Source organism: Colius striatus, chromosome 2 (assembly GCF_028858725.1).
Source record: "Colius striatus isolate bColStr4 chromosome 2, bColStr4.1.hap1, whole genome shotgun sequence".
Classification (NCBI taxonomy): Eukaryota; Metazoa; Chordata; class Aves; order Coliiformes; family Coliidae; genus Colius; species Colius striatus.
This window is the reverse complement of record NC_084760.1, coordinates 6,749,762-6,777,466: the sequence shown is the minus strand read 5'-3', so window position 1 is coordinate 6,777,466 and position 27,705 is coordinate 6,749,762. Positions and strand designations below refer to the sequence as shown.

General features: G+C 39.8%; 1 protein-coding gene across 7 annotated transcripts in view; it reads right to left on the bottom strand.

Annotated features, from left to right (window-relative positions):
- The window catches only part of EPHA7 (EPH receptor A7), a 165,462-nt gene extending 143,846 nt beyond the window's left edge, over positions 1-21,616 (bottom strand). For 6 of the 7 annotated variants that reach the window (XM_061991081.1, XM_061991086.1, XM_061991082.1 and 3 more), the window contains exons 1-3: positions 21,517-21,613; positions 17,105-17,169; positions 12,101-12,770 (exon numbers count right to left, since the gene is read on the bottom strand). In XM_061991081.1, the coding sequence (XP_061847065.1) occupies positions 12,101-12,770; positions 17,105-17,169; positions 21,517-21,613 (832 nt within the window). Of the gene's footprint in view, positions 1-12,100; positions 12,771-17,104; positions 17,170-21,516 lie in introns of all 7 variants that reach the window. The other variant, XM_061991087.1, reaches the window with a different exon arrangement.
- Positions 21,617-27,705: the final 6,089 nt, after the last annotated feature.

Sequence of the window (27,705 nt, the reverse complement as noted above, 5' to 3'; positions counted from 1 at the left end):
ATATCGTCCCTTTAGAAAGAAGGGCAGCCCAAGCAAAAGATCTTTTTGTGGATGTGAAGCTGATCTGTAATGTTTTCATGTGCTCAGATGACCTGAGCAGCCTGCTTGTGCACAGTCCCAGAACATGTCCATCAATCAATGTCAACATTCTTCCAAGCTCCACGTTGACTGGCAACTGACAGTCAGTTATCTCCTGAATGTTAATTAATAATGAATACCCTTGTCACTGCTTAAATACACAAAACGTCTTTAAATGGTGGAATTTTAAAAATGAGGTTTGTTCTGTGAGAACAGGGATTGCATTTTCATTTAGTCCTTGATTCAGGAGAGAAATAAAATTTGTCATTTAAAAATTGCACATCATTTGGACTATCAACATGTGCTTTATTTCCTAAAAACATTCATCTCCTACTTGTGTCATGCAATTTAAAATCTTTTAGTCCTGGACACACGATTTTTTAAACAGTAATATGCAACACAATTTTTATGACAGTAATAACAAAAAACAGTGACCGTGCAGCTCTATAGATGACAGAAAATCTTTAAGACAAAAAAAATCAAAGTAGGCATGTCATTGTCTCCTCCTCTGTTGCACTCACGTAGGAAAAAGAGAAAATGTTTTAAAAAGATGTTATTTCTCTCCTCTGTTTACTGGCATTATTCACTAGCAATTCCACTGACAAGAGTTTTTTAATAGTAGGCCAATATAGAGACTTATTTCAGCTGACAAACTAAAGCAGGCTGACAAGCATATGCATTGTAAAGCCAAAGAATTGCCCTTTTTAATCACAAAATTAAGTGATATGCAAGTACTAATAAGTGAAAGTGCATAGAAGAGACAGTCACAGATCACAAATTGAATATTCTACCCAATCTACACGTGATTCCCAGCCCTGCTTATGATTTTAAGCACATGATACTTTCACAGTGCCCACTAGCAGGCTGCAGATTAAATTTGGCTGAGACTTCCAGAGGTGCGATAATTAAGTGACAATATGCAAACTTGGTATTTGCTAACAGTTAAAATTGTGTCCATTTCTTTTAGATATTTACAACTACCTAAACATTGGATGTCAGGAGGTTGGGGCATCGCCGGTTTCTATTGTATCTAGTCACAGGACAAGGGGTAATGGATAAAAGCTGGAACACAAAGTTCCATTTAAGCATAAGGAAAACTATGTCACTATTGAGGTGAAGGAGCTCTGGCCCAGGCTGCCCAGGGAGAATATGAAGGCTCCTTCTCTGGAAGTTTCAAAACATACCTGGACATGTTCCTGTGTGACTTGCTCTAGGTGGATCTGCTTTGGCAGGGGGGTTGAACTAAATGGTCTTAAAGCTCCCTTCCAACCCCTCCCATTCTGTGATAGGTATTATTTGAGAGGACTTTATATTTTTTTTCTAATTTTGATAAAGCTGCTCACATTTTGAAAGATGTCCATTTGTCTGTATAAACATATTATCCTTAAACTATCAGCATAAAACAATGTCACAATTATAAAATACTCAAAAAAGAAAATAATTTGTGTTAATTTTTATTGAAGTGCTACCTGTAAGGAACAGAACTTTTCAGTAAGTTGGATAAAAATGAAAATGGAGAGTTACCTAATTTACTTACTGTGCAAATAAATTGATCCAGAAAAATATGCTGAAATTTTGAAACATGAGAAATCAGATATCCAAGAACCAATGTTTGATTTCATCCAAGAGACTGTATCATGGGCATGACCCAACACAATGAAATCAAGTAAGTATACCCTCTCTTCAATAGAATTCCAATCATATTTCTAAAGTATCTCAACATAGCAATTAAAAAAAGAAATACTAAAGATAAAAAAATAAAACCTGTTTCATATCATCTTTTTATTTCCAATTACATTTTCTTAAGTGATATTTTAAGATTTCTAATAAAACTATATCATCTAAAAGAAACCAGAAAAAAAGATCAATATGTCTCCATATGTCATATACATACATATAGCTCTATATATTAAAAAAGTAAGCTCAGAATATAAGAGATCCATCATCCCATATGAATGGTTCTAACTGCTAGACTATGGGAAGAGTAAGTTTCAGCATGGGCTAATAAAACCTTCTAACAATGACTGCAAATTGAATCAAAAGATCCAGGTCCAAATTCTCCTGAGCAAGAAAAATAGTTAACCTAACCCTGGAAAACTTGAGTTGCATGAGATCACAGAATCTCAAGGACTAGAAGGGACCTCGAAAGATCATCCAGTCCAACCCCTCTGCCAGAGCAGGACCATCTAGAGTAGTTCACACAGGAACTCATCCAGGTGGGTTTGGAATGTCTCTAGAGAAGGAGACGTTCACAGCCAAATGTTGCCCACTCAGACCATGTTCCAGAGGCAAACTTTTCAACATATAAATGTTTCCAGTATCAACAGAGCTGAGTACTTTGGTACACAAGCTGACACTTTTAGGAATACAATAAAGTTTACTTATAGAATCTCAATTGCCAACATTCTTCAAGCATTGTCATGTTAGCTAAGCAAGGCTGACAAGATTTTAGTGAGATCCTCAGGGCCAGCTATTTTCCCCTATGGACACAAACGAATTAATTCAAATAGCCACCACATAGACATTAATGAAGTGTATCACCTGTTCTCAAAATCTATCCATACAGTAGTTTAGGGTAAAAAATGATGGAACATTCAGGAAGTTCAAATAATACTGTGTTTAGCACCCATACATGAAGACTAGCTAGTAAACTAAGAAACTGAGAGATTTGGAAGGATGGAGGCCACAGGTAGTACTAACTTTTCAGCTCAAAAAAACTCCTGACATTTTCCTTGATCATCCTAAGTGGATGGAGAACTCTGAAATCCTGCTGATCTCTGCATAAGGGGTTAGACTTCTATAGAGAAATATGCACACATGCACTATGTCATAAGACTTGAATAAAAGCATATACATGGTCATATGTGAAAAATAAGATCTATCAAACTCTGGGGGACACTTGCAATGTAGACACATTATGAGGACGTATCCAATAAGATGAAGGGAACATACAGTAGGTCATGTGTGTGGCCACATAAGGCCATCATCTCAAGTCACCTGCCACAACCTGCCCAAATATCACTTTCAAGGGACATCCTAGTTCAATCTACTATGTTCAGCCTACTGGAAAAAAGAACAGCAATCATCTATGCTGGGTGATTTTTCACAGTCACTAAATGCAAGGACAGAATAGTAACAAACTATAGCCACTAATTATTCTAGAGATTATGCATCTAATGTACCATCAGTGGAATCTTTTAGTTCAGTTTGTTTGCTTCTTTGTACACATTTACACCAGCACAATACCTTCAAATCAGAAAAGCACATCTAATAAAACATGCATTTAAATATGTTTCATCAATCTAAAAGCTTTAGACTTATGTATGTGCTTACAGCTACTTTCACACTTTCCTCGATAGGAAAATATTAGCACATGATGTTACTCCCATCGAATTAACGAGATTCTTGTCATTCATTCTAGGGATGACGCCTCAGCTCACAGCCCTTCAGATAGTTTTCTGCATTTGGCATCACTTCCTTAACATAGTCATAACTTTTTTACTGAAAAATAGGACCCTCATTTTTACACTCTCTACAGTATGTTGATTTAAAGTAATACATACTATCAGAATTCTTTATTTTTGTTCAAACCAAAAAAATCAGTAGCCAATCAGCAAGCCAGGACTATAGACTTCCATCAGCTTCTCAAAATTAAACCTCTAAGTTATTTCACAATTGTGGCAAGAAATAATATTTACATTTATGTATATTAACTACATTGTAAAATAATAACAATGATTATATTTCTTAATCATGTATTTCCTTTTTATCCATCAATCACATATTTTTGAGGTGTGTCAAGTGTCAGAAAATACTTACAGTTAATTAAACTTTTATTAAAAAATGCTTGATATTATTATTGCAGGAGAGCCATGTCTTGCCAAGAGTCACATATTAACCATAACAATTAAGAAGTATCAATTTACCTCAGGTAAAAGACCCTTCTTACAGATATATGCAACTTTGCCCTCCTTAGGATAGGCAGGGAAGCGATCCAGCTAAATAAAACTATACAGGTATATGCATTGACAGGATCAGGACTATCAGGACTCTCAAAGTATGATAATTGAGCCCAATTCTTATCTCACACAAGTTTTATACTTGGTTGCCTTTGCTACTCTGAATTACAAATTAGCTTACCATTAAGCAAAACTTCCTAGAATTTATGTAGCTTCAAAAAGATATTTTTCTTAAAAAGAAAACCTTTTCTTAATGGAGAAAAGATAGAACAGAAAAAAGTGTTAAATACCAAATTGTCACTATCCAGCATGTTGGCATGTTGTGTTCATTAGAAAGACTTGACAAAGTCAGAAACAGCCATTAATGGAGACATACATAAGAACAGTGCTTCAGCAGAGACACCAAACATACTGCTGATACGTCTGAGAACAAAATGAAATCCGAGATTCCCACAGAAAAGGTTTAAGCTGTGAACTAGGATACTATTCACTTTAACATATAACATGTATTTTTCATTAATATTAGTGACAAGAAAACTCGCTGTGACAGATACAGGCAATAGAAAGATTAGGAAGTGCACAGGGATAAAAGCTTTTCTAAGTAAGAATTATTCATAAAAATGTCTTGAATATATTTGCTGTTGCTGCTGTTTTCTCAGTAAGGCAAGGTTATAAAAGAATTAGCTACATCATCCTGTAAAGAAAGATTGCTTTAATGAAATTAAAGTTGAGTAATGCCAAGTTAAACAGTGAACTTGCCTTTTTTTTTCTTCTTTCCTTTATTTTTCTGTTCACCTTTCAGTGAAGGCTTATAGTTCAAAACATCTACATGTTTCCTGTCATAGGAACTGTATTCTTAGCTCAGTTCCAGCCCTAAGTTTTTATTAAAAAATTAATATTTATAGCATTTCAGAGGCAGGGTGAGACAAACAGGACACCAATGACATGAACATAATCACGGTGTAAACAAAGTACATGTATTGAATACACCTTGAAAGATCTATTTGTCTTTGCAGATATTCATTTGAAAATATTTTACTTGTGGATTAACACTTTTGAAATTGAAAACAAGCCATGTACAGCTTTTTGCTTTTAATAACTAAATTAGCATTGCAGACAGAGCTTGCATTGTAGAGGGAAAACACTGAAATTCAACGCTGAGAAGTCAAGAAGCAACAACTAATTTTTGCTCTGTAGTTCAAGTGGTAATAAGCATGATACTAAGTGAAAATCCACATAAAGAGAAAAATGTATCTCCATGCTTTCCCAAGTAAAACCACAAACATATTCTTAAATATTTAATACTCCTTAATATATCTCAAATGTTGAGGAGTCTGTGGGCAGGTATTTTCACAATAACAGGAAGTTTGAGAGCAGCAAAATCCAAAAGCTAATCTACTTAAGTAAATATTTTACTCACAGAATATTTTTTTTCCAATTTAGTACCGATCATGGATCTTTCTGTATGGTTGTCCCACTTCTTGAATAACAACCTCAAATTCACACCTTGCTTTCAAGGGATGATTTATACTTTAAACTGCAGTTTGCTTGAATAACTCTGAAGAGCATTCCACCATCCGTATAATAGATGTCTTACAGATATATAAAGTAGATTATTCAAATATTAACATGTTCCTCTCTTTTCTGTGATCAGTTCTCCCATTAAATATCTCTACTTTCAGTTTCTCTGTAACCAACTAACTCTTTTTTCATTTCTGGCTGGGGATTCTTTTGTTTGAGTTTGTTTGGTTTGTTTTTATTTTTCCCTAAAAAGCTAACAGTCACATTTAATGGAATACATGTACACTTGAGAATCCCTAACAAGGATTATGTGTCACTTCTCTCATTTGTACTCAGAAATTTTAATTTATTTTTAATGGCTTAATTCTCAAAAGTTAACAGAAACCCAGGTGGAAAAGAGCAAACAAACAAACAAAAAATCCCAAACCCCAGAATTTCCCAGCAAGTCCAACTGCTTTTTCATCTAGGAAAAATCTTTTATACTTAGAAAATGATAACAAACCTATTACATGCCTATTGCACCTTTCACAAAAGATTTCTGGGCAGGAGAGTTTGTTTCAGAAGCAAGATGTATGGTTTTGGGCAGCAGACTTGACACGATGAGATTCTATTTCTAAATACCAACTAAAGCTTCATTTAGAACAAACAGAAGATAGACTTTATGGTTAAGGAGTTAACAGCCCAGCTGTTGAGCAACTGTAGCTAATTCAGCAGTGGCATCCCAGACCCGTAAAAAGGCAGCTTTAGTGCTTCCTCTGTAACTAAAAGAGAAATTACTAAGATTCTGCTGGATTTCATTGCTCGCTTTGTTTTGGTTTCCTAATCCATGCACAGTAGCGCATCTGTGTACAATAAATTTAATTTCAGAATTTCAGCAAACTTCTAGCAAAATAAATCACAAATTACTATTTCCTGAGACAACAGAATCTGGGAAGAGGAACAAAGGGACATTGGAGAGGAGAAAAACAGACGGAGAGAGGAAAAAGCTTCTCGTTCAACTCCATTGTCTCATAATTTCAGTTGTAGGACCTAGGCTCCTGACTGCCCACCTGCGTGTGCTATTTCACTCCTGGCAGTTTTTCTGGAACAAAACAACTAGTTCACTGCAGATTGAACCCGTCAGTAGCTCTGCAGTTAATTCATTTTAGGGATCACTCACTGATGGCATTATGGAAGAGAACTAGTTGGTTTCGACTGCTTCTACCACTTGATCACTTCAACTTAGTATCACCTTATTTCTCACACAGCTTCATGTCACACTTGAGAGAGCATGTTGTATCACCAAAACTATCAAAACTGCAATCAATTCAGAGATTAATTCAGAGACTACAGGCAAAAGAACCCTACCAAAAAAAAAAAAATTGTCTTAGTGATGAAAGACAATCCAGAAGACACTTGAAACAAATGCTAGGAAGCATGAAGGCACTAGTTTCTTAGGTGACAGCTAGCCCTGATCACTGAGAACACTTGCCATTTGTTTTAATGTTTTAATTTGGAAACCACTTTTCAAAAGGGTTTAACAGTAGACATAGATGCTCTCCTTTCTCTTCTCTCTGTTGACATATCTAAAAAGGTGAAGAATATGAACAAAGTAAGTCAAAGAAATCCAAATGACTTAGGGAGACTGACAAATTTGTGAAAACTATTATCTTTATGAACACTAGACTGTTTTGAAAGAAAGATACAGCGAGAAAATATGTCTTTCTACCACATCTCTCTGGCAAGAAAGGCAGTTCAGAAGACTCCAGAGTGAATGAAAGCCAAGACACTCAACTTTCTAAAAACTCAAAAGGGGCTGGGGGCTGGAATCAGAAATCACAGTTCTGTATTTCATATTAGAAATATTTTCAGCATTCTTGACCATCTAGCTGGAAAGTTGTACTTCTACCTTAAAAGTATCTGGTATATTTTTTCTTAACACTTTCTTTTGGAAAGATACTTACTAGGTTTTTTTTCTTTTTTTAATGTAATAGTTTCTATGCAGCTGTATCTGGGACCTGATATCAGACCATATTGGGCACTCTTTAAAAAATAGATAGAAAAAAATATTTAATATGTTAGGGGATAAAAAGGGGGGGAGGTAGACAGTCTCACTGAAGTTCCACTGGCTTCAGAGAAAATAAGAAGACTCAGAGATATCCTCATTCTCTGCTCAGGTTCAATTTGCTGAGAATAATTACATGCTCTTCCCTAGAGTAATTTCAGAGACAAATGGAAAAAAGGTAACTCTTCTTCAAAAGAGGAAACATTTAGAGTCTTGATGATATAAATGCCATCAAAAAAGTTTTCTACCACTCTTCTCTTTCTCCACAAAGCAAAAAAACTTTTTTGAGTTGAAAATGCAGGAATGTCAACATAGGTCACTTAAGCTGCAGCTCATCCACTGCTCTTGAGACACATCACTTGGGCTAAACTCTATATTCAATTCACAATATGCACAACTTGGGCTCTTGAGAAACTTGGTAACATTTTTTTTTAATGACAACTTCTTTCCATGCCCCCTTTAATTCATTGCCCTCTACTAACAAACTTGCTGCACATCAGCTCCTAAGTGGAGTAATATTGAAAAACTAAAGAGCCCAAACAAACAAAAACCACAGCCACACACACTTTACCACAAATATGCCAATCATGATGCAAATTCAGTTTCTGGAACAGTTATCAAGTACTATTTCACAAAGTCAAGAGATAAAAGTTTGTTCCAAGAAGAAAAAAAGAAGGAACAGATGCAGCTTGCAGTCTGGCACAGTGTACAGCACATGACGAACTTTGGAAGGAAAAGCCTGTAGCTCCTTTTCTACCTCTCCAAGACAAAATGTACAAACAGCGATAATCCGCTACCCATTTGGGGGCTGATAAAGCAACTGTTAATGCGCATGCTATTAGAAAATGTTGTAACAGTAAAGTGCACTCATTTGGCTTTCCCTAGAAGTCTGAATTTTTCAACTTGGTGCCCAATCATCTCTGTCATTTCTCAGTTCAGTCATATTGAGATGCTTTCTACCTGCTGAAATATCACTCTACTGCCCTGATTGAATACATTTCATTCTCTCCCTCCCCACCCCCAACTCACATGAAACAGATGGAAAATACATTAAACTAGAAGTTCTCAAATAATTATTTTCTCCTTCAAATACCAATCACTGACTGCAATGTGCTCCTTACATGCACAAGATATCGACTGGACTGTGGAAAAAAAGAAAATGTAAAAATAAAATCGAATTTAGACCTATTGGGAATGTACTACAGTTACTGAGAATTTTATTGAGTTTTTGTGGTTGGAGGAGGTGTTTTTTCTGGAACAGATGCAATACATGATGTTGGAAGAAGTGAATATTTCTAAGTACCTTTCTGGTACCTTTGCTAAATACCTTTCAAGACAGTTCTTTAAGACATACAGCCTGCACACTTAAGCTTAGTGCTGCCCATCAGCAGACGCAAGACCAACCCTGAGGAGAAAATGTCTTTGCACCTAAGCAAAAAAACATGCAATTCAACCTGCAGAGGCTCATTTAGTTTTCTCACATTTGTTTCACCCAGCTTTAAAAATTTTGCTTTAAATGACAATTGTGAGATCTCTAGAATTTGGCTCTTATGTATGTGTGTTATCACTATAGATTACTGAGATGGCACGGACTCCTTGGTATATCTATACTGAGAAGTAATCAGTGTACATCTAAAAAAAAAAAAATAAGAGGAATTTGGCCTAAAAGGTTGAGCACTGAAGAAGGAACACATGGGAGCTTATTTCCCAGATTCTGTGCTCCACCACTCATGATTGTTTTCTTCCTTACTCTTCCTAGCATTACCAGTTCTCTACATTCATGAACAAAGAAAAAGAAATCTTATGGCAACAGATCCAGTGCAGAGCTGTGTATAAATCAAAACTCATTTGTTTTAGTATCTGAACTCAATAAATTTCACACACAGGAGAGAAGCTGTATGCAAAAGAAACGCATTGAATCACAGCTAGCCAATCAAGCTAGCGTAACACAAATGAAAATCCCCATTGAGTTACAGGCTGAAGAGTTATTTGGAACTACAATGTGGCCATCTACTCCTACCTTTGCTACAACGCAGTCAGATAAGGTATTATTCTGTATCTTTAAAAGACTTTCCTATTGTGTTAAGTTAATTCAGCTAAGCTTTAGCAAGCGTGAGAGAGGAATCACAGACTTCTGCCCATCCTGACAGAGCACAATGCTTTCTGCCATGAGTAGTCCCAAAGAAGTCACACAGCATGCCAGGTACAAAGTATTTGCAGAAGTGAGCCCTCAGACAAGGCTATAAAAGCCCTGGGTTAAGGAAGCACACACCAACTCGCTTCTGCTTGATCTGTTACACAGCTTGACAGTAACAGATAGCCAGTTGCATTAGTGTCAATGTTCAGATAAGTTTCCCTCAATATCTGTCACAAAAAACAGACACAGTATCAATGTACTAGCTGTATTATCGGTCACTATGTAGCTGATCATACTTAATAGCATCCTCTAGCACAGACAGGGCTAACAAGTATCACAGGCGGCAATTACTATTGTGCGTCTCAGTCACCCAGATCGTTCACAGTCAGAGCTGCCAAGGGCTGCACATTCGGCAAGTGCCTGCCTCCCACCTTTTCTCTCTCAAATACATTAACTTGTCTCAATATGGAGCCACAGTTTGTTTTGAAACTCTTAACAGGATCACTGAAAGAAAAGAGGAAAAATACCACAAAATGATCCTCTGGAGTGCTTCCAGAGTAGCGTATTCTCTTAGTGACTGCTTGGGAAGTAAGCCAAAAATGGGAAGTGTTCTTGCAAATGAGCACGTTACCATGCTCAAGTACAAGTTATCATTTAATTCTTTTCTCAACATAAGCGTGGTTAGACATTAAGAAGCCTTTTTAATGAACAGGTTACTTGAATTCCAGTTATCAAACACCAATTCCTTTTCTATCCACCCCACACTCCCTCTACCATTCACTAGGGTCCTGCCCCCCACCTCCTTCCTAACATATATATACTGCTTTTTTTTTTTTGCATACTTTCCTTTATTGAAAGCCAAATAACTTAGTATATTAATTACATCAACCATGACCAAGTCTGTAATCAAAAGCAAGTTAACTAAGAAAACAAAAAAGTAATTCACTCCAAAAAAACATTAAAAAAAATCTCAAAACAGGCTTATATGGGACACAAGCTTAATATTTTTAACAGCTTTAATACAGTCTACTGAATGGTTTTGTGGGGGTAGTTTTTCACATTACAATTACTCCTAACAAGATCACCCTCCACAGCGTATAAGCACTCATCCCTTCCCAACAGAACAATGAAAGATTTCTGCAAGTCTACAAAGGCCTTGGATCAACTCCATCCACTTCACCTTGTACCAAATTTCCTCATAAAAACTTGTCAAGTACACAATCATGTTTTTTCCTGAGGACAAGTTACTAATAAGGAGACTCGGTTACTTCAATTTAAGGTGTCCCTAATCCTCTACAGATTTTGAAGTCCTCACATGGACATCTAAGACTCAGTGACTGTTGCCAGGTTTGGTTATGATTTTTCCTCTTCACAGATTTGTGGAGGGTTTTTTCCAGTTTTTAACTTACAACACTTCACAGCAACAAACATCTGCCTATCTTACAAGAAAAAAATATGGTGATATGTAACTCCTTGTGTTACCTTACGATAAAAATGATAGGTCTTGTGTTCAATGTACATGAAAATGGCTGTCTCCAAACAAACTGCCTCTTCTCTTGATTGTACTGTAAGCACAGATAATGAAATATCCTTTCTTGTGCTAAGCAGAAATATGCATGTAGCACCAGCGACAGTAATGCTAAGGGTAAGAATCATTCTAATATAGATAAATGAATCATTAAATCAGCCTGAATTAAAAAATACAACTCCATAGTCTCTATTTGATAGTATTTGAAACTAATCACCATGATCCCATGGCAAACTAGAATTTTAGAGTCAATTTTATGCAAGAAGAGGCTGTAGAAAGGAAAACATACCTATTCTGTGAAATTCACACTGCTTGAAAGACCTATCTCCTGTGAGAATTTCTATACACTTGACACAAACCACTAACTCAATTTCTATTGTGTGTGTATTTCTCCTCTCGCCAACAGTACCTCATTCAAAATTTACTTCCTCCAATTTAGTTTTCTTAGAATTGTTACAGATCATGTGAAAGAACAGATCAACTACTCATATCTGAGTTTATTGACACAGTGTTTTGTGATAGATACAACTTGCTCAGCATTATGAGAGATACAAGGCACATCACTTTACCGGTTTAAAACATTAGTCCTGAATCTTCATTGTTGAAGTTAACTTTTCTTGTTTAACTTTTAAAAACACAGTATGTAGCCACTGATTTCCATATCCAGAAGGGCTGACTGCTTTAGTTTAGTCAGTGAGAAGTTTACAAATTGAGGATCCGAAAACTAAAAGCAGACTGGTGATGTAATTGTCTTGAGAGAGAAGAAAAAAAGGGAAAAAAAGTAGAACACAACCTATAACGAACATGTTACAGCAAGTTGCATGTTTACTTACGTTCACATGTGTCTCCTTTTTGCTGGTATCCTGCTTTGCAGATACATTTTCCAATAGGCACTAACCATTCTCCCTCCGCGCTACAGTGCATCTTCGGCGAGTTCTCCGCCTCCTCCTCCGCACTGCTGACACAAGTTCCTCGTACTTCAACTAAAGAGGAAAACTCTGAGCCAGTCACTGTGTCAGGAAAAACAGCTAAGTTCTCAATGATGGACCAGCACTTCTTGTAGTAGACTTTGACAGAGACCAAAGCAATGCAGGCCCCTACATCCTGAAATGCAAGATAGAATCCTTTTTTGGACAAAGGTCCAATTTCTCTCACCTCTGTGTTAAGTTTCATTTTTCTCTCCCCAAGGTCACCCTGGGTAAAACTTTCATCTGCTGCAATAGTGTCTATTTTTACATATTGGTTTTCTCGGATATTCCTGCCAATGTCGTAGTCTGTTTCATAATAATACAAGTTAAAAGTTTCTTTACAAGTCCCCAGAACTCCAGGAAGACTGTTACAATCCCTCAGAGTGAATTTCAGTTCTACAAAAATCCTTTGTGCATTGCTTTTTGCAATCCAGTTAGTCCGAAGCCAGTTGTTTTGGTTTGATTCCATCACCTGGCATACCTGGTATGTTCGTATAGGAGTGTAGTTTTCATCCAGTCCACTAATTTCTTCCCACTAAAACAATAACAAAGAGTTAGTAATACAAAACAAGTACACCACCAGATGTAACTACTGTATATTTTAAAAGGCTTCAAACAACTCCAGTCTCCCTCCTTTTTAACAGTGTGTCTTCATAAAAAGTAGGTTATTGTTAAAATACTCTCAAGCACTCAAATGAAGAAAATACATATTAATACAGATGCAGGCTCTCTCCTTCCATGTCCTTCCCACTTCTAAAAATCATTGTTATATCACGGGCATGATTGTAAAGGGGAAGCTTCAGAGAAAGCTGTTCAGCATACCAAGTTCTGATTACACACTGAGCTCTCCCACAATTCATTAAAGTCGTGACAGTTTTTGGTAAGCAAAGACCAAAAGGAGGGAGGCAGCTTTACTAACAAAGAAACCTAAAATCAGTGAAGTCTCAGAAACTGAAATTGCCTGGCATTACAGTACATAAAGCTTGTGTACATAAAACTTCCAACAGAACTTTGAGTTACACAGAAAACATGAGACCAGGTCTTGAAACTCGTGAGTTAGGTGATTTTTCACTCCTACATGATAAAAATGGCATAGAAAGAGAGGGACAAGAGAAAACAGACAGAATTAAAAATCTGTAAGCAAGGAAACATTTTGGGTGTCCTGTTTTTTTTTCAGTCCATCCTCTGTTCTAGTTACAAACCAAAGAAGGTAAGCGGGAGCTCCCCATTTCACATTTTCTTCAGTGACTGCATTCATGTTAAAACTTCATTTAGCTAGAAGTTCAAATAAACCATGAGATTATATGCATAATTAACAACAACCCACAAGACTGAAAGTTCACTGGTTCAAAGCCTGTTTTCTGTTCTTGCTGCTTCTTTAGGATACCAACTGTGTTGCAGACTAGTAAATCTGTAACAGCCCTATGGTCTTTAAAAGCTTTTGGTGTCAAGGGAATTTGCACCCAGTCTGATCTGCCCATGTGTAACCAAAATAGTATCTGTTTCTCACCTTTTTTCACATTCCTTGTAACATCGAATTCCCTGCTGAAACTGTAGCTGTAATAAATTAGGCAGAGGGGGTCGAGTTATCCTCACCCAATGATATAGGCAACCTATGATTTCTCTGTATGGCACTTAGCCCTCTGGCCCTGTGTCAATAATGCACTTAAGCTCATGCTTAAGATCAATGACAGTACTTATGAGCTTAATGGTGAGCATGTGCTTAAGTGCTTCGCAGGACTAGCATACTCGGCACCTCTGCAGGACGGAGCACCCACTGACATTCCTTACACTGGTAACCAAGCATGGAAGGCATGGGTTTCCCAAACTAGAAGTCATGCAGTATACAGCACTTCACAAGCCTCTCTGACAGCAAATGAGATCATTCTAATGTTGGTGTACTGCTCCAAGAAGAAGCAGATGTGGCTTGAATTGATGCTGGAAGTTACCACCACAAAATATATCATAGTTGCACATGCTGAAATGCACAGAAGTTGTAAATATCAAAGCTCATTTCAAAGACCTATAGTTGCTATAGATGTGGTGTGTATAGTGTTATATATGCATATGGTATTAAATGATTGAAAAAAATTATTAAATGCTCATGGAGCTGACTGAATTGACTACATATGGAACTGCATTCATCTCAGATCTGAAGAAAGTCTATCAGCATAATCGGTTTATTAGCTCTGAATGAGTAAAAATTTTCCTCCCTTCTATAAGAACTAGTTAAAACAAGGAAAATTAAAAAAGACGCCCTGGATTGAGGCTTTTGGCTCTGCCAAAAAAACAAACAAAACAATCCAAACCAAATAAACAAACAAAAGACGTGTGTTTAAAAAACCCAAAAAACACTCAAACCACAAAGATGACAAAAAAAGGCATCAAGCTTGAAATTTTCCTGATTTTTATATTCTCCCTTTCACATCAGATAGCATTGGTTTTGGATACTTTTTTATCTTGTGTAAGCAGTCCTACCTCAAAACACCAAGCCAGATTTTGCGACAACATATTGTATCTTTGAAGTGAAATCAACTCTGAGATGCCGCACCACAGAATCTGACTCCTTGGGTTTTGATGTGGACTGCTCCATCAAAATAAATCCCTGTGTGTCCCCCCCGCCATGAAAAAAAACAATAAACTAGAAAGAAAACAAAAAAACCATAAACCAAAGTACACACCATTTTTCATTATACAACAGAAATTAGTTATTTTGGAGTCAAAAGCCCTCTACATGAGGCTAGCTAGTACCAGAGAGATTTTTATGCTACAGTCAAAGAGAATAATACAAAAACCTAAATTCTGAGAAGTCCTACTTTGCGTTATCCCTAGTATTAAACAGTCTTATCTTTTCATGTTTTCCCAAAGCCACAGATTCTCCTAAAAAGCTAAGCAAGTATGACTTATGATTCCGTTCTGTAATCACAGAGCTATTATTTCAATTAGTCCATCAAGGTGTACCAGCTCCTCTGGAGGGGGTAAAAAAGAAATCATACATTGGTATTTCAGAATATATTTTCACTTATATCATCTGACATCATATGTCATTTAAGTCTTTTTAAAGTGATTAATTTCAGGACAGCTTTTACAACAAGAAAATTCGACTTTTCTTTGTCCTGCTGCAACATATGGTGATAGACATGCAACTCCATTTGAATTTTTCTTGTTCTATGGGTTTCAATAAATGGCATTTCAACTTCTCAGTTGACATAACAATATTTGAGATCATCATTAGACGTAACATTTGCAATTGAATGAAGCATTTAACGAGGGTCTGGCTGATATATTCCATACTGTGATGATTCCGTAGTTTCTCTCAAGAAGACTTTCTGTGTTTATTCCCACAATGTCTTTATTCCAAAGTAGAAAATTCAGTAATTAAAACTAGAAAAACAGTTGTTTTCAGAACTACATTATTATAATTATATTTTATGTTATTTTACAGGCAACTATTTCTGAACACTTTCATGCCCACAAATCCAGCCATTACTTTTTGATTCCCTTTTAATTCCCGATTGAAATTGGCCTCTACCTCTGAAAGTTGCCTTCTACTGTTTGTTGAATTTGACTTTACTGACATCTTTCAGTATGCTAACGTGTGTAATGTGTTGACACGTCTTTCATTACCTACAGGTTAGCCTAATATAATTGCCACCAAGCTAATCTTTCAAACACCTCTGGTAAAGGCTTCAATCAGTGCAAAGCGCTAATGCCGAGGTTATTAACCATCATACGCGGCTAGCTCACATTACATTCTTTCTGAAGTCCTTAGATTCGTTTCCAGTTTATGCTTGTATTGATTTTACGATCTTGCTTTTAAAGAAAGACACTTTTCAGATTTTCATTCTTCTTGTTTAAAGGATTTGTTACACTCTTATATCCCCACTCACACTTCATGCTCCTCTGGCTCCAGATTTCTTAATGCGCTGAAGATTAAAGGCCTGATCCCCAAAGTCCTTGTTCATGCAAAGAGTCGCAATGGATTCAGCAAGACTGTTTCCGTGAGTATGAACTGTCCATATAACTTATGATTTGTCAGGCTAAGTTAAGGTAGGGCTGAGATAAGGTAGGGCAATATATCCATTATATCGTTCTGAAAATGTTCTTCCTCAAGGCTTGAGGAAGAATGGGGTTTATACCACTTTTAACTCAGACTGAAAGCAGTATTTCTCAACTTTATATCTGAGAATAAGACAATAACATCGATGTTTCTAAACATCTGCCTTTTTTTAATAATGATGTGCTTTACAATGGTACATTTCATCGAGTACCATGAGATTAATTTGTAAGCAAGCTTGAGGTGGCCTTAACCACATAACTCATGCCTAGTTCCAGATACCAAGCTTCTCAAGACTTGGGAATGTTTCAAGTTTGGAATGTCATTTCAAACACATCTGCAGTATAAATGTTTTTATTTTAGAGCACTTCAATCTGTGCTACTCACTTACAAAGAAAACACCATAAACAAATTTATGATCACCCATTATACAGCAAATGAAAAACATATTTTTAGAAAGTTTCCCCACAGAAGCAAATCCTCTGCTTCTAAAAGAAGAAGGAAAAAGCAATTTAAAATCGTGTGTTATAACTATACAGAGCTTTCTGGTACAACACAAAGGATTACACTAAGAAACATAAAGCTACCGAGAACATTTAGGTGAGTTTCTAAAGCTACTCTTCCTTTTAATTAGCTTGTATATTTGTACACTGCAAACTGAAGTACGCTTCTTTCCACTCCAAAAATGAGAAAGTCATAAACACTTGGTACGACTACTGAGAGAAATATGAGGGAGAGTTAGTTTAAAGTCTTTCAATGGCTTAGGCAAAATAACTACTCAAAGGAACTTAATTTTTGCTTGGAGTACTTACCCCATTGGGAGGAGAGGAAATCCATTCCAACTCTGTCTGTTGTGCTTTAGAGTCCAGCAATATTACTAAAAAGAGAAGAAAAAAATTCACTATTTATTAAAATTAATAAGTGAGAATATAAACCCAAAAGTTGTGAATGTAAAAAAGAACACAATACGATAAAAGAACATAAATTTTGTACCTTTTTTTTTTGCCTTTGTATTATTAAAAAGAAAATATCTGCAACCACAACTGTGCCTTTACTTGTATGTAGATTAAGTGACTACCATCTACATTTAAGCAGTTACACATTAATCCTAAGAATTTCATTGCTTAAATCAAAGAGTAGTGCTTTTCTTAGTGCTCTGAAGTGTTACCAGTCAGTCACTGAGATGCATGGTCTCTTCATTTGCTTTGTCACAAGAAGGACATTTGCCTTATACTGGTTATTACACTGAGCTTAAAACAAACAAATACACACTTAAGACTTTTCCAAACTAATTTAGCGAGGACTAGTCTATACCCTACTGGGAGTTGCATTACAAAAGCAATGGTCTTTTTGAGTTTAGAAGACAAAAATACATGTCCCTCTGGTGATAAAGCAGTATTCTATAAATGCATGACAACCGGGAACACAGAAAATAGAAGCCTCTGCAATTACCTGACACTTTGCATACACCAAATACTACATATACAAAAATCAGACTAATTCACTTTATGGTAATGGCTTGCTAAAATCTTCGTGTCATTATATCTCAGTGACACTTCAATACAAAAAGACATCAGTTCTACTAGCACTGCAATTATTTTCAGCTAAATGTAACCCCATCTCTGAGAGTGGTGAATCACAGCCTAATAAACCAACTCTTACATATTTTACAGTACATAGTGGAGGTTATATTACTGATGTTCTATTACCTCCAAGCTTACATTGCTATGTATGTCTTATATTACAATTACATCTATAAGCTTCTTTCTTCTATTATCATTACGAGTTTCTGTAAGACTTTCAAATCATATATAGGTTAATCTACTATGTCCAAAACAAAAAAGTTAAATAATTTGCTGTAATGCCATCTTTCAAACAACTATAGCTGGAGAATGATCAATCATGTCTCTAGGTCTGGTACCCTTTGAAGATTTGTTCTTTAAAGCTGCACATTTTACTTCTATTTGATTACATAAAAAGTAACAATTCCAAATTAAATCTATTCAGTACATCTTTAGCTATAAAGCTATTTATGGCTTTGCACACAGGATTTAAATGCTGATATTACAATGCAAGATTTAAGGCTGTAACTTAGCGCAACTTCTGTCAGGTCTTTTGAAATGGTTATTTTTCTGGCTTTGGCCCTTTCTCCTAGTGGAAGTTAATATGAAATTTCAGTGAATTACTAGAAAGATGAGATGACTAAAAAAGTTATTTAAAGGTTCATATCATAATATACAGAATGTTAGCTGAACACAAAACAGTAGCTTCCAGGCCTATATTTCAGTGATAAAGTGAAAGAACTACTCATTAAAGAAGTTTGATAGTCTCTCTTTAGAAAGATTATCTGCTGATTTCATTAAGCCTGGATTCAAGGGGCTTTACTCTGCAACACTTTCTATAGAAAAGCAGGTGGTGTATGCGGTGGTTTGTAAAACAAGAACGTTTATAATGGTCCTGGAAAAAGAAAAAAAAGCTACCATGAAAGTGTTAACCATTTCAGCACCAGCACAACGTCCCACGGCTGAAATTCAATACATTTTTTTTATTTGGCAGCAGTTTTCCAACACGTACCAACGGGCGGGCACATACCAGAAAGAAAAGATACCAAGTAAACAAACAAACAAACATAAACCCCTGCTCTGCAAATACTTCTTCCAAACAAAAAAAAACCCCACCGTGTCGTTTCCGTGCACGGTGCACTTAAAGTTCCTGGCGGAGAGCTCTGCAGGCCGGCAGCTGGTGCGCTGCTCCCAGCCCGGCTGTGCAGCCCTGCCAAGCGAGGCGGAAGGACGGCGCCGTGCTCCGCGCCCCCGTCCGCCGCCTCCTGCGCGGGGAACACGACAGAACGGCGGGTGCGGTCTTTCCGCGGGGGCGCGGGGGGAAGAGGCGGCTCGGGACCCCCCCTCCGCGGCGCGGCGGAGAGCGAAAGGAGGCGTGAAACCGGAGGACGGAGCGCGGGGGCACGGGGAAGGGGCTCCGCGCAGGCGAGGAGCAGCGGCCTCTCGCCTCCGCGGGCAGCCGCGCACGCACTGCCGCGCTGAGGAGCGGAGCTTGGCGGCCGGGCAGCTCAGGAGCACCGCGATCGCCCCCGCTACATCTCCCCGTGCTGGCAGACCACAGTTTGGGGAAGGAGCGCCCGCGACGGCAGCCACAGAAGGGAGAGTACACAGCTCTGGTAGTCATGGGGAGGAAAAAGAGGACCCTCACGCCGTTCCCAAGGGGAGAGTAGTCGCAGGACCCCCGGATCCGCGCTGTCCCCGAGGGGCTCCCGGCCGCGGCGGTGGCAGAGAGCTGTGCAGGTAACGCGGTCACCCTCTCGCTTGGAGAGCCAGGCGGGCCCTGCCCCGCTCCTCTCCAGCATCTCACCGCCGCATTTATTTAGCTACAAAAAGGCAACTAGGAAAACTTTTCCGCCTCTCATCTCCCCCTTCTACTCCCCCGTTCAATCCCTCCTCCGTACCCAGTGGGGAGTGGTGGGAAACCACACGGGGCTGCTACTGACACTGGCCCTTCGGCGAGGAAGGGGGACAAGCTGCAAAGTTACTTTCCCCCCCTCCCTCGTTTTTTTCTTCCGCGGGAGTGAACTGCGTTTGCAGCAGGTAACCGCTATCAATCCCCGTCTGCCGCTCGCCCCCTCCTGACCCTCCTTTAGCTAGGCTGATTTTCCCAAAACATACGCACATCATACACACACGCTTCTATATGTAGATGCGTACCCACAGATACACTTATTCCACAGACGAGCATCCATACACGTATTCCATACACAAACACGAGGCAGAATACCGCCGAGAGGCACCAGCGCAGCCCCAGTCACGGAGCAATTCACAGGGCAAGAGCGGGGCAGACAGCCCTCACCCTCCATGCCTGTTTCCCTGGCCCTTCTCCGCCCCCTACCCCACGGCCACACTTTACTACTCTTCGTGTAGGGGGGTCTCCGTTCTTTATAGCCTCTCCAAGTAAACTTTCGAGATGCTGCTAAGGAAAGGCTCTCTCGCTCCTTTCCCTCCCCAACCTCGCCATAGCCGCCTTTTCTCAGGGGCAGAGGACATTTTAATTGAAGGATTTTGGGTTTTTTTAAAGCTCCAGTTACAAGCTCGAAATGGTATTTTACTGCATGCCAACGCTTTGACAAAAAATATTGACGTATCCAACTGAAGGGGGAAAACCCCCAAATGCATATATATATATGCAGAGACATCGAAAAAGTCCCTGACTCCTCAATTCCCCGTCGCCCCCCCGCCACCCCACCCCCCGAAGATGGAGACGGACCTTCGCCTTTGCCTGTCAAACGGGAGCAGGGCTCTCCTTTATATCGTTTCGGATTTTCTTAGCGTGAGAAAAAAAAAATCCACACATTCCCAGATGGACTTTGTGAATTGATTTTACACACCTCCATCAGTTTCTGATTGAAAACTGCCTGTTTTCTCTCTCTATACGCGGGGGAAGCAAATGTCCGGGGTTCGCCTTACACAGATACCGGTGTTAGATTGATGGGAATCGGGAAGCCCCATTGCGATACGCAGATGGTGTAAAACATCCATTCCTAAACGTCTCCCTCTCCAGCGATGCCGGGGAGAACACACGTTGCAGGCACACGACGACAGGCTGCATGTACCCTCTAAATACATGCCCAGCCTTCGTGGCCGGGAGGTGCAAAACTGCACCCCGATGCTCCTTCCCACAGTCCGTGCACAGCCCCGCGGGGCCGGAGCGCTGCAGGCCCCTGGTGGGTAGTGCCCCGCAGCCTCAGCCCCGCGTCGTTCCTCCCTCGAAACGTCCCGAGCCTCCAGCCCCTGCGGCCCCCGCTCGGAGAACAGTGAGGGAACCCGTCTTCTCCGCACCTCGTCGGGAGGACTAGGACAGCCACAGGAGAGTGAGGTTCCCCTGCACGGACACTCGGGCCGGGGGCTGTCTCCCCAGCCCCATGCCTTTTCATCACGTGCAAATGCCTCACAAACCTCATTCCTGAGAGCAAAGGCAGTCGTCCCGGTCTCTCACCCATACACACGCACACCCCCAGTTCATACCTTGCTCTTACCTCCCTCCCACTTCAACTGCAAAAAGAAAAATGTCCTTTTTTTTTTTAAGGGGGTTACTGGAGAGAGGACTGACAAGCAGCTTGCAGGGTTAGGCAGGTCCTCCGCGAAGCCGCCACACTGACTTCGCGTGTAAAAGCAATAAATAAGCCCAAACTTTTTTGTTTTCCGCATCATCTTACCTTCTTTTGCAGCCTGTGCCTCCCCCGTGTGTGCAAAGCGGAACAGCCAGACGGAGCACAAAATAATCCAAGAAGGGAGCCTACTTTGGAAAACCATGGTGCAGGAGCGGGCTGATTTTATTTTTCTAGCTATATATTTCTAGACACTGCCGCTGCCGCCGCTTGGTGGGTGTTAGAGGACGGTGGAGAATTTGCTCTGCTAGTCTCTGACTCGGCGATCCCTCCCTCCCGGCTGTGCCTTTCTTTTTCTCCTCCTCCTTCTCTTCTCCTCCTCCGCCTCCTCCTCCACGCCGCTGCCCGACTCCCGCACTCGGCCGGCCGCTCGCCAGCCCCGACTGCAGCCCAGCCGCCCGCGCCGCGCTCCGATAATATCAATTAGGGCGAGGGGGCGGGATCGCGGCGGCTGGGCGGCCCGTCTCTCAACCTGACTGACAGCCGCCCTCGGCCAGCCAGCAGCCAGCGCTGGCGCCTGGCGGGCCGGGCCGTCGCCTGAGTCGCCGCGGCCGGCGGGGCGGGGCCGGCGGGGCCGCCCAATGAGCGGGCGGCGGTGTCGAGTTGCCGCTGGAGCCGGGTAGCCGCCGGCTGCGCGCGGGGCGGCGGCGGCAGCGGCAGCTCGGAGGGGCTGAGAGGGGAGCGCGGAGCGGTGCGCTGGGATCGGCCGGTACTCGGGTTGGCCGGCGGCCGGGTTTATCCCGCGCGCCTGAAGGCAGCTGCTTGTTCTTCCAGGGAACCGGGCGTCCGGCCTCCGGGGCTCCGTTTGCTCTCCCAGCGCCGCAGCTGCCGGGGTAGGGAGCGAGGAGCGTCCCGGACGGGTCCCGGTCCTGTTGCTGCACCCCCCGTGCCGTTCCCGCCAGTGGCAGAGGCGGGCGCGCATCTGGGCAGCTGCCAGCGAAAGGGAAACTTCTGCAGGAGATGCGGGATGGTGCCCCGAGGCAGCCCTCTCCCAACAGTCAAGTTTCTCAGGGTTGACATCACTTGGGCTCCCCTCCCTTTGTTTTATTTGGTTTTCCCGTCCCGCGTCTCCAATTTTCCACAAAGAACAGGTTGATGGCAATATAGATCTCATTGGGGTGGAGGGGAAGGGGCGGTTGCTTCCCCCTTCCCCGTTGGGTGTAACCTGAAGCGAGGGTTATCTGCTAACAATGGGACAATTTAAATAGGAGAGGGAGAAACAACAAAGGAGTTAAAAAAACCCAACAAACCAACACGAGGGACAGAGGTACTTTCTAAATGTCTTTTGTCAGGTCTCACCCCGCGGGCCAGGAGTGCTTTTCCCGGGGATGCCCCCACCCCTCCGTTTTCCCTTTCCCAAACACACCCTTGCTCCTTCAACGAGTGAAACAACGGAGCCGCGCAAAAACTTACCGCTCCTCGCAGGCGAGCGCGGAGCGCAGGGCGCTGCGTCGGGCATGTCCGGCGGCCGCCGCGGGACAGGGGCCGGGGCAGCGCGAACCCCGCGGCTGCGCTCCGCGGCCCCTCCGGAGCCACTGCTGGGCCCCTGCCGCTAACTCTGCCCTCCGCACCTTCCCTTCCTGGGGCTGGTGCTGCGCGCCGCGGAACGGGTTGTGTATAGCTCCGTTAAAAGTGCATCGTCGTATCCTTTCGGAGGTTGGAAATGCGATGTAAACGGCGTGAGTGATTAAAGCAGGGGAAGGCAGCGCAGCGCAGGAGATGTCACTGCAATTCGGTGTCAAGATTATGCGAGAATCTGAAACAATCCTTGCGTAAATAGGAACGCTGATACAGAAAATGTTGTGCCATAAATGGATACTCAAACTGTATGCGTGTGTGTTTATGGGGCTTTTAGGTGAATAAAGCAAAATTAGAATAATAACAATAGTGATAATGATAATGCTAATAATATCTTCATCATTGCTGGATAAACAGCCACCATACCCCAGGCTTTCAGCACTTTCTGTGTGGTCTCCTTGTTACTTCTGAGAATGGAGTGAAAGTAGCCTCAAAATGCACTGTATTCCTTTAACTTGCTGAATAATTAAATACTCACGACTTAGAATGTGACAGTTTGTGTGTTTCATTCAGAATACTCTTGATACTCATGATGAGTGTAGGCAAAGTACACACTCCTGATTCTCTCCTGTCATCTGTCATTCCCGTCTCATCCGTGCGTACTCGGAAAGGAGAGCTGTACAGAACTGCTAGTTTGCTTAGCTTCTAAAAAGACTATTTTGTTTTGAATACTGACATGCAGGTATTTTGTAACTTCATTGCAAATTTTCATAGGTAACATTAGTTTTCCTGTGTCAAATGTTAGAACAGTGACTAAAGGAGATATAGGAAGTACTTAACCTAATCGGAGAGTTAGCCTGCTGCAACTTCCTAGCATTAAGTGCAGGTGTTTCACTACAATGTCATTAACTCAAAATGACAATTTTTAACCTACAGAATGTATTAACAAAAAAAATGTATTGAAGCTTTTGCTATATTCATAAAAATGCAGGAAGACACGTCCTGCATATAGCATTAGGCCAGACACTTATTTTCATCATCACTTGCACTTATACAGGCTTTACTGTACCATGTTGTACAATCTAATGTTGTACATGTATATGTGCAAGGCCTCTTCACATCTAAAGTGCATAAAATTATGTAAATATATTAACCACACAAAGGATGTATTTGCACATGACTGAGTGTAAAAAGAAACCAGGTATTTTTAAAAATCTCTCCCTGATCAACTCATTTCAGTGCCTTGTCTTCCTGATAATAGTAAATTGAGGAAAAGATGACATACTGTATGTAGTGCTTCCTTAAAACAATCATACATTCATTCACAGTTACACCCAAACAATCCATATACATTGACAGGGTATCTCATAGTGTGAATTTTCTGTTTAATGATGCTTCTTACATATTAAATCTTTGTGAAATTGATGCAGAATTTAAAATCTTTCTGGATTAATTTGATTTTCTTTTTCCCCCATTCCTCTGCTTCTTCGTAGTGTTTGCTAATACTTCAGTGTATTCTGTAAAATGCACAGCCTGTGTTGCGTCTCGTCCAGCTGAGCATTGGGTCTTCTGAGAACAAAAACAGAAAAGAGAAATATTACAACTGAATCAAAATACTCTGGCTAAATGGACTGTAACCCTCAGATTTGGTATCAAAAATCTCTGAGAGAAAAAGGAAAAAAGAAAAGAAAGAGAGAAGCACCTGGGAACTTCAACTTAATGGGTTACAATTCAGACACTATCAGAGTAAATGGTTAACTAGAACAGAGCAATACAGTGAAAGATGCTAATTTTGCTTTTATATTTTACTCTGTTTTTTCCTTTCTTCTTACTTAAAATCTATATCCGAGATTCTGTCTTTTACTTAAATTTATGCATAGTTAGTATGGCTTTCTTGATATTACCTAGCTTCCCTATACTGATACTATACTGATCCTCGGTGATACTAGCTGAGCTTCCCTATATTGAACTGTAATGGTCTAACCAGACTTTGGAGAAATGGTTAAAGAATTTTCTCCTTAAAATTAGCTAACTCTATCTTTACCCCATAAATCAATCTGAAATTATGATTGATTGAAATCGTGATACAAGAAATATGAGATGAATTCTAAGGCTATACAGAAATACATAAGGAAATGAGCATGGTTTGAAAGTAGTTATAAAATCCTGTTTTCACAAATTCCCTTTTTGCAGGATTCAAACGTTCTTTCTCAGCTACTCTGTGCAGGGCTGAAGCCAAATATCAAGAGTTTCAAAAAGACACTGAAGGTTAGCCTCAGATGCAGTTTATGAAAATTATATTGAATCTTAGTTCTGTCCACGCAGGAATGATCCTTTAAAATGGTTTTTATAAAAAACATTTGAACTGTGTTTTATGGCAGTAAAACTAGAACTTTGGCTTAGGTAACAGAAAATTTTTAAAAACTCTGAATTTGGTGATTTGTGGTCACAATCTAAGCAATTTCTAAGCAATCCTTTACCTGTACACAAGCTTTTCTATGAAATATGTAGTACATAATTCTGTACAATTGTTGTTGAATTTTTTTGAGAGTTTTTTAATATTAAAAATGCATTGAGTTCATGATATTTTAAGTAGTATGTGTATAATAAATCACTATATGAGTCTTCATAGAATCGTAGAATGGTAGGGGTTGGAAGGGACTTCAAGGGCCCTTACATTCCAGATCTGGGCCAGAGATGAATTTTCTGTGCAGTGTCAACTTCAGATCTTCTGGTGGATTTATAAATCAGAGTAGCTCTATTATAGTAAAGAATGCTATGGATTAAATAAATATTACTGATTCCTAGAGAAATTGTAGAGAATTGGGACTGTTTTGCTTTCCTCTCCACAGCTGAAATCTCAGTTTGTTTGTTTGTTTTTTTAAACTATAATAGTTAGCACAAATCAAAAATAGTGCTATAAAGCTTCACATTTTAAAGTCTTCACACACATCAGGATGGTAATAACAATTCCCTGTCAGATTTTCTCTCAGGAGATTTAAATTTATACACTGTGCTAAATAGATTCTTAGATTCTGTTTTCCTAGTCTATGAATTTTCAACACACTTGAAAAATATTGTCCAGAAATAGAGGTAAACTGGTGTGTCATGATGCCATTTAATGGAACATAAATACATTCTATAGAACAACACAAATGAGATTAATGTTAAATATATATGTGAACATGAAATGCCTCTGTTTTTCCAAAGGAACAGTAGCAAAGATTAGACATGGTCCAAAAGGCTGTAAGTCCTTTAAGACTGCTTCCCTCGATAAATCTGAATTTGAAAACTGATTTGCTGAGGAACAGGAGCCTTTGGAGAATGCACTGTGTTGATCATTCTTCTGAGTCTGTTAGAATAGCTCATCGTGCTGTGGACTCTGGGAAGCCCAAGCAGGGCAAGCCAGTGCCATCGTCCTGTGGTAGCATCTGGAAATATTCTGAAAGGAGAGGATTTTCCTCGCTCAACTATGAATTAAAGGAATGCCTTTGTGCCCAGGTGCAACAAGAAGTAACCACACACACAAGCAGATTGGTGACTTCAATACTCTGTAAGATTCAAAGTTTCTATTTTCCAAGGGTGTTTTCCATACTAAAAATTACACACAAAGGAATCTGATCATAAAGGGTGGCTAATTCTTATTTTACTGAATTAGTTGTAAGTAGTAGATAATCTCGAGCAATATGTTCCAATGAGGTTAGTATCTTCCTGTTCTTCCCTAGTACAAGTGACATCTGATCACTTCCATCTGTGACAGTCCCAGATTCTTCTTTCAGCCCAGCTGAGGTGAAAAACCAGACACGGTAGATTTCCTGTTTCCATATCTTTCCTCCTCTTACAGTCAGTCTCGATCTCTCAATTTCCTTATGGTTCTATGAAAGAGAATGGAAGCATCTTTCCTCTCAATCTCCCTTCTGTGTTAGAAGGTAGGAGAGGGAAGGATAAAAGAACATATGCAGTAACCCTTATTTAGTTCTGAAAGATAAACTACAGATTGCAATGGCAGGAGTTCCAGTGCTTTCACCTCTAGAGCCAGGAAGTGTAGTGATGTGGTGCATCACTACTGACAGGAAAGCTGCCAAAGTGTATGGGAGAAGGTGTTCCTTGAAGTAGAATAATTTAAGAATTGCATCCCTCAGGAGTTAAACCCTCTGCAGATTTCTTTCTTTGCTGTCTTTCACATGTTCTCATTCTCTGTCAAGTTTCCATTCACATATACTGCTGCTTCTATCCTGGTCTATAGATTTACTTTCTCTCAAAATTCAGCTCTTGTTATCCACTGCAAGTAAACCAAATCTCTGAGAAAGTAACACACATACTTATTTGTTTAAGTCTTTTTTATCCTAAGATACCTGATGTTTAGCAGACATGCTAAATCAGAAGACTCACATACTTTATTTTATCTCCTTCAAATGTAGAAGTTCACATGATAGTGAGTTTCACAAGTAAGTAATGCTTTATTCAGAGAACGTTTACTTTTGGGTTGAATTTGCCCACTGTAGTTTCAGGATGTGATTTCTTTAGTATTTACTGTAGTGTGACAAAGGTTAATAGAAGTACCAAACAAACTGTCTTTATACAGTCAACTCTGGTTTATCAAGAGTAATGATCTTGTAATACAAATGCAAGGATGATGCAAATCATCTGTAAAATTAAGCTACATGGCTGTACAATGAATTAAAAAGGTTTCCCTATATTTGACTCCAAGAGGCAAGC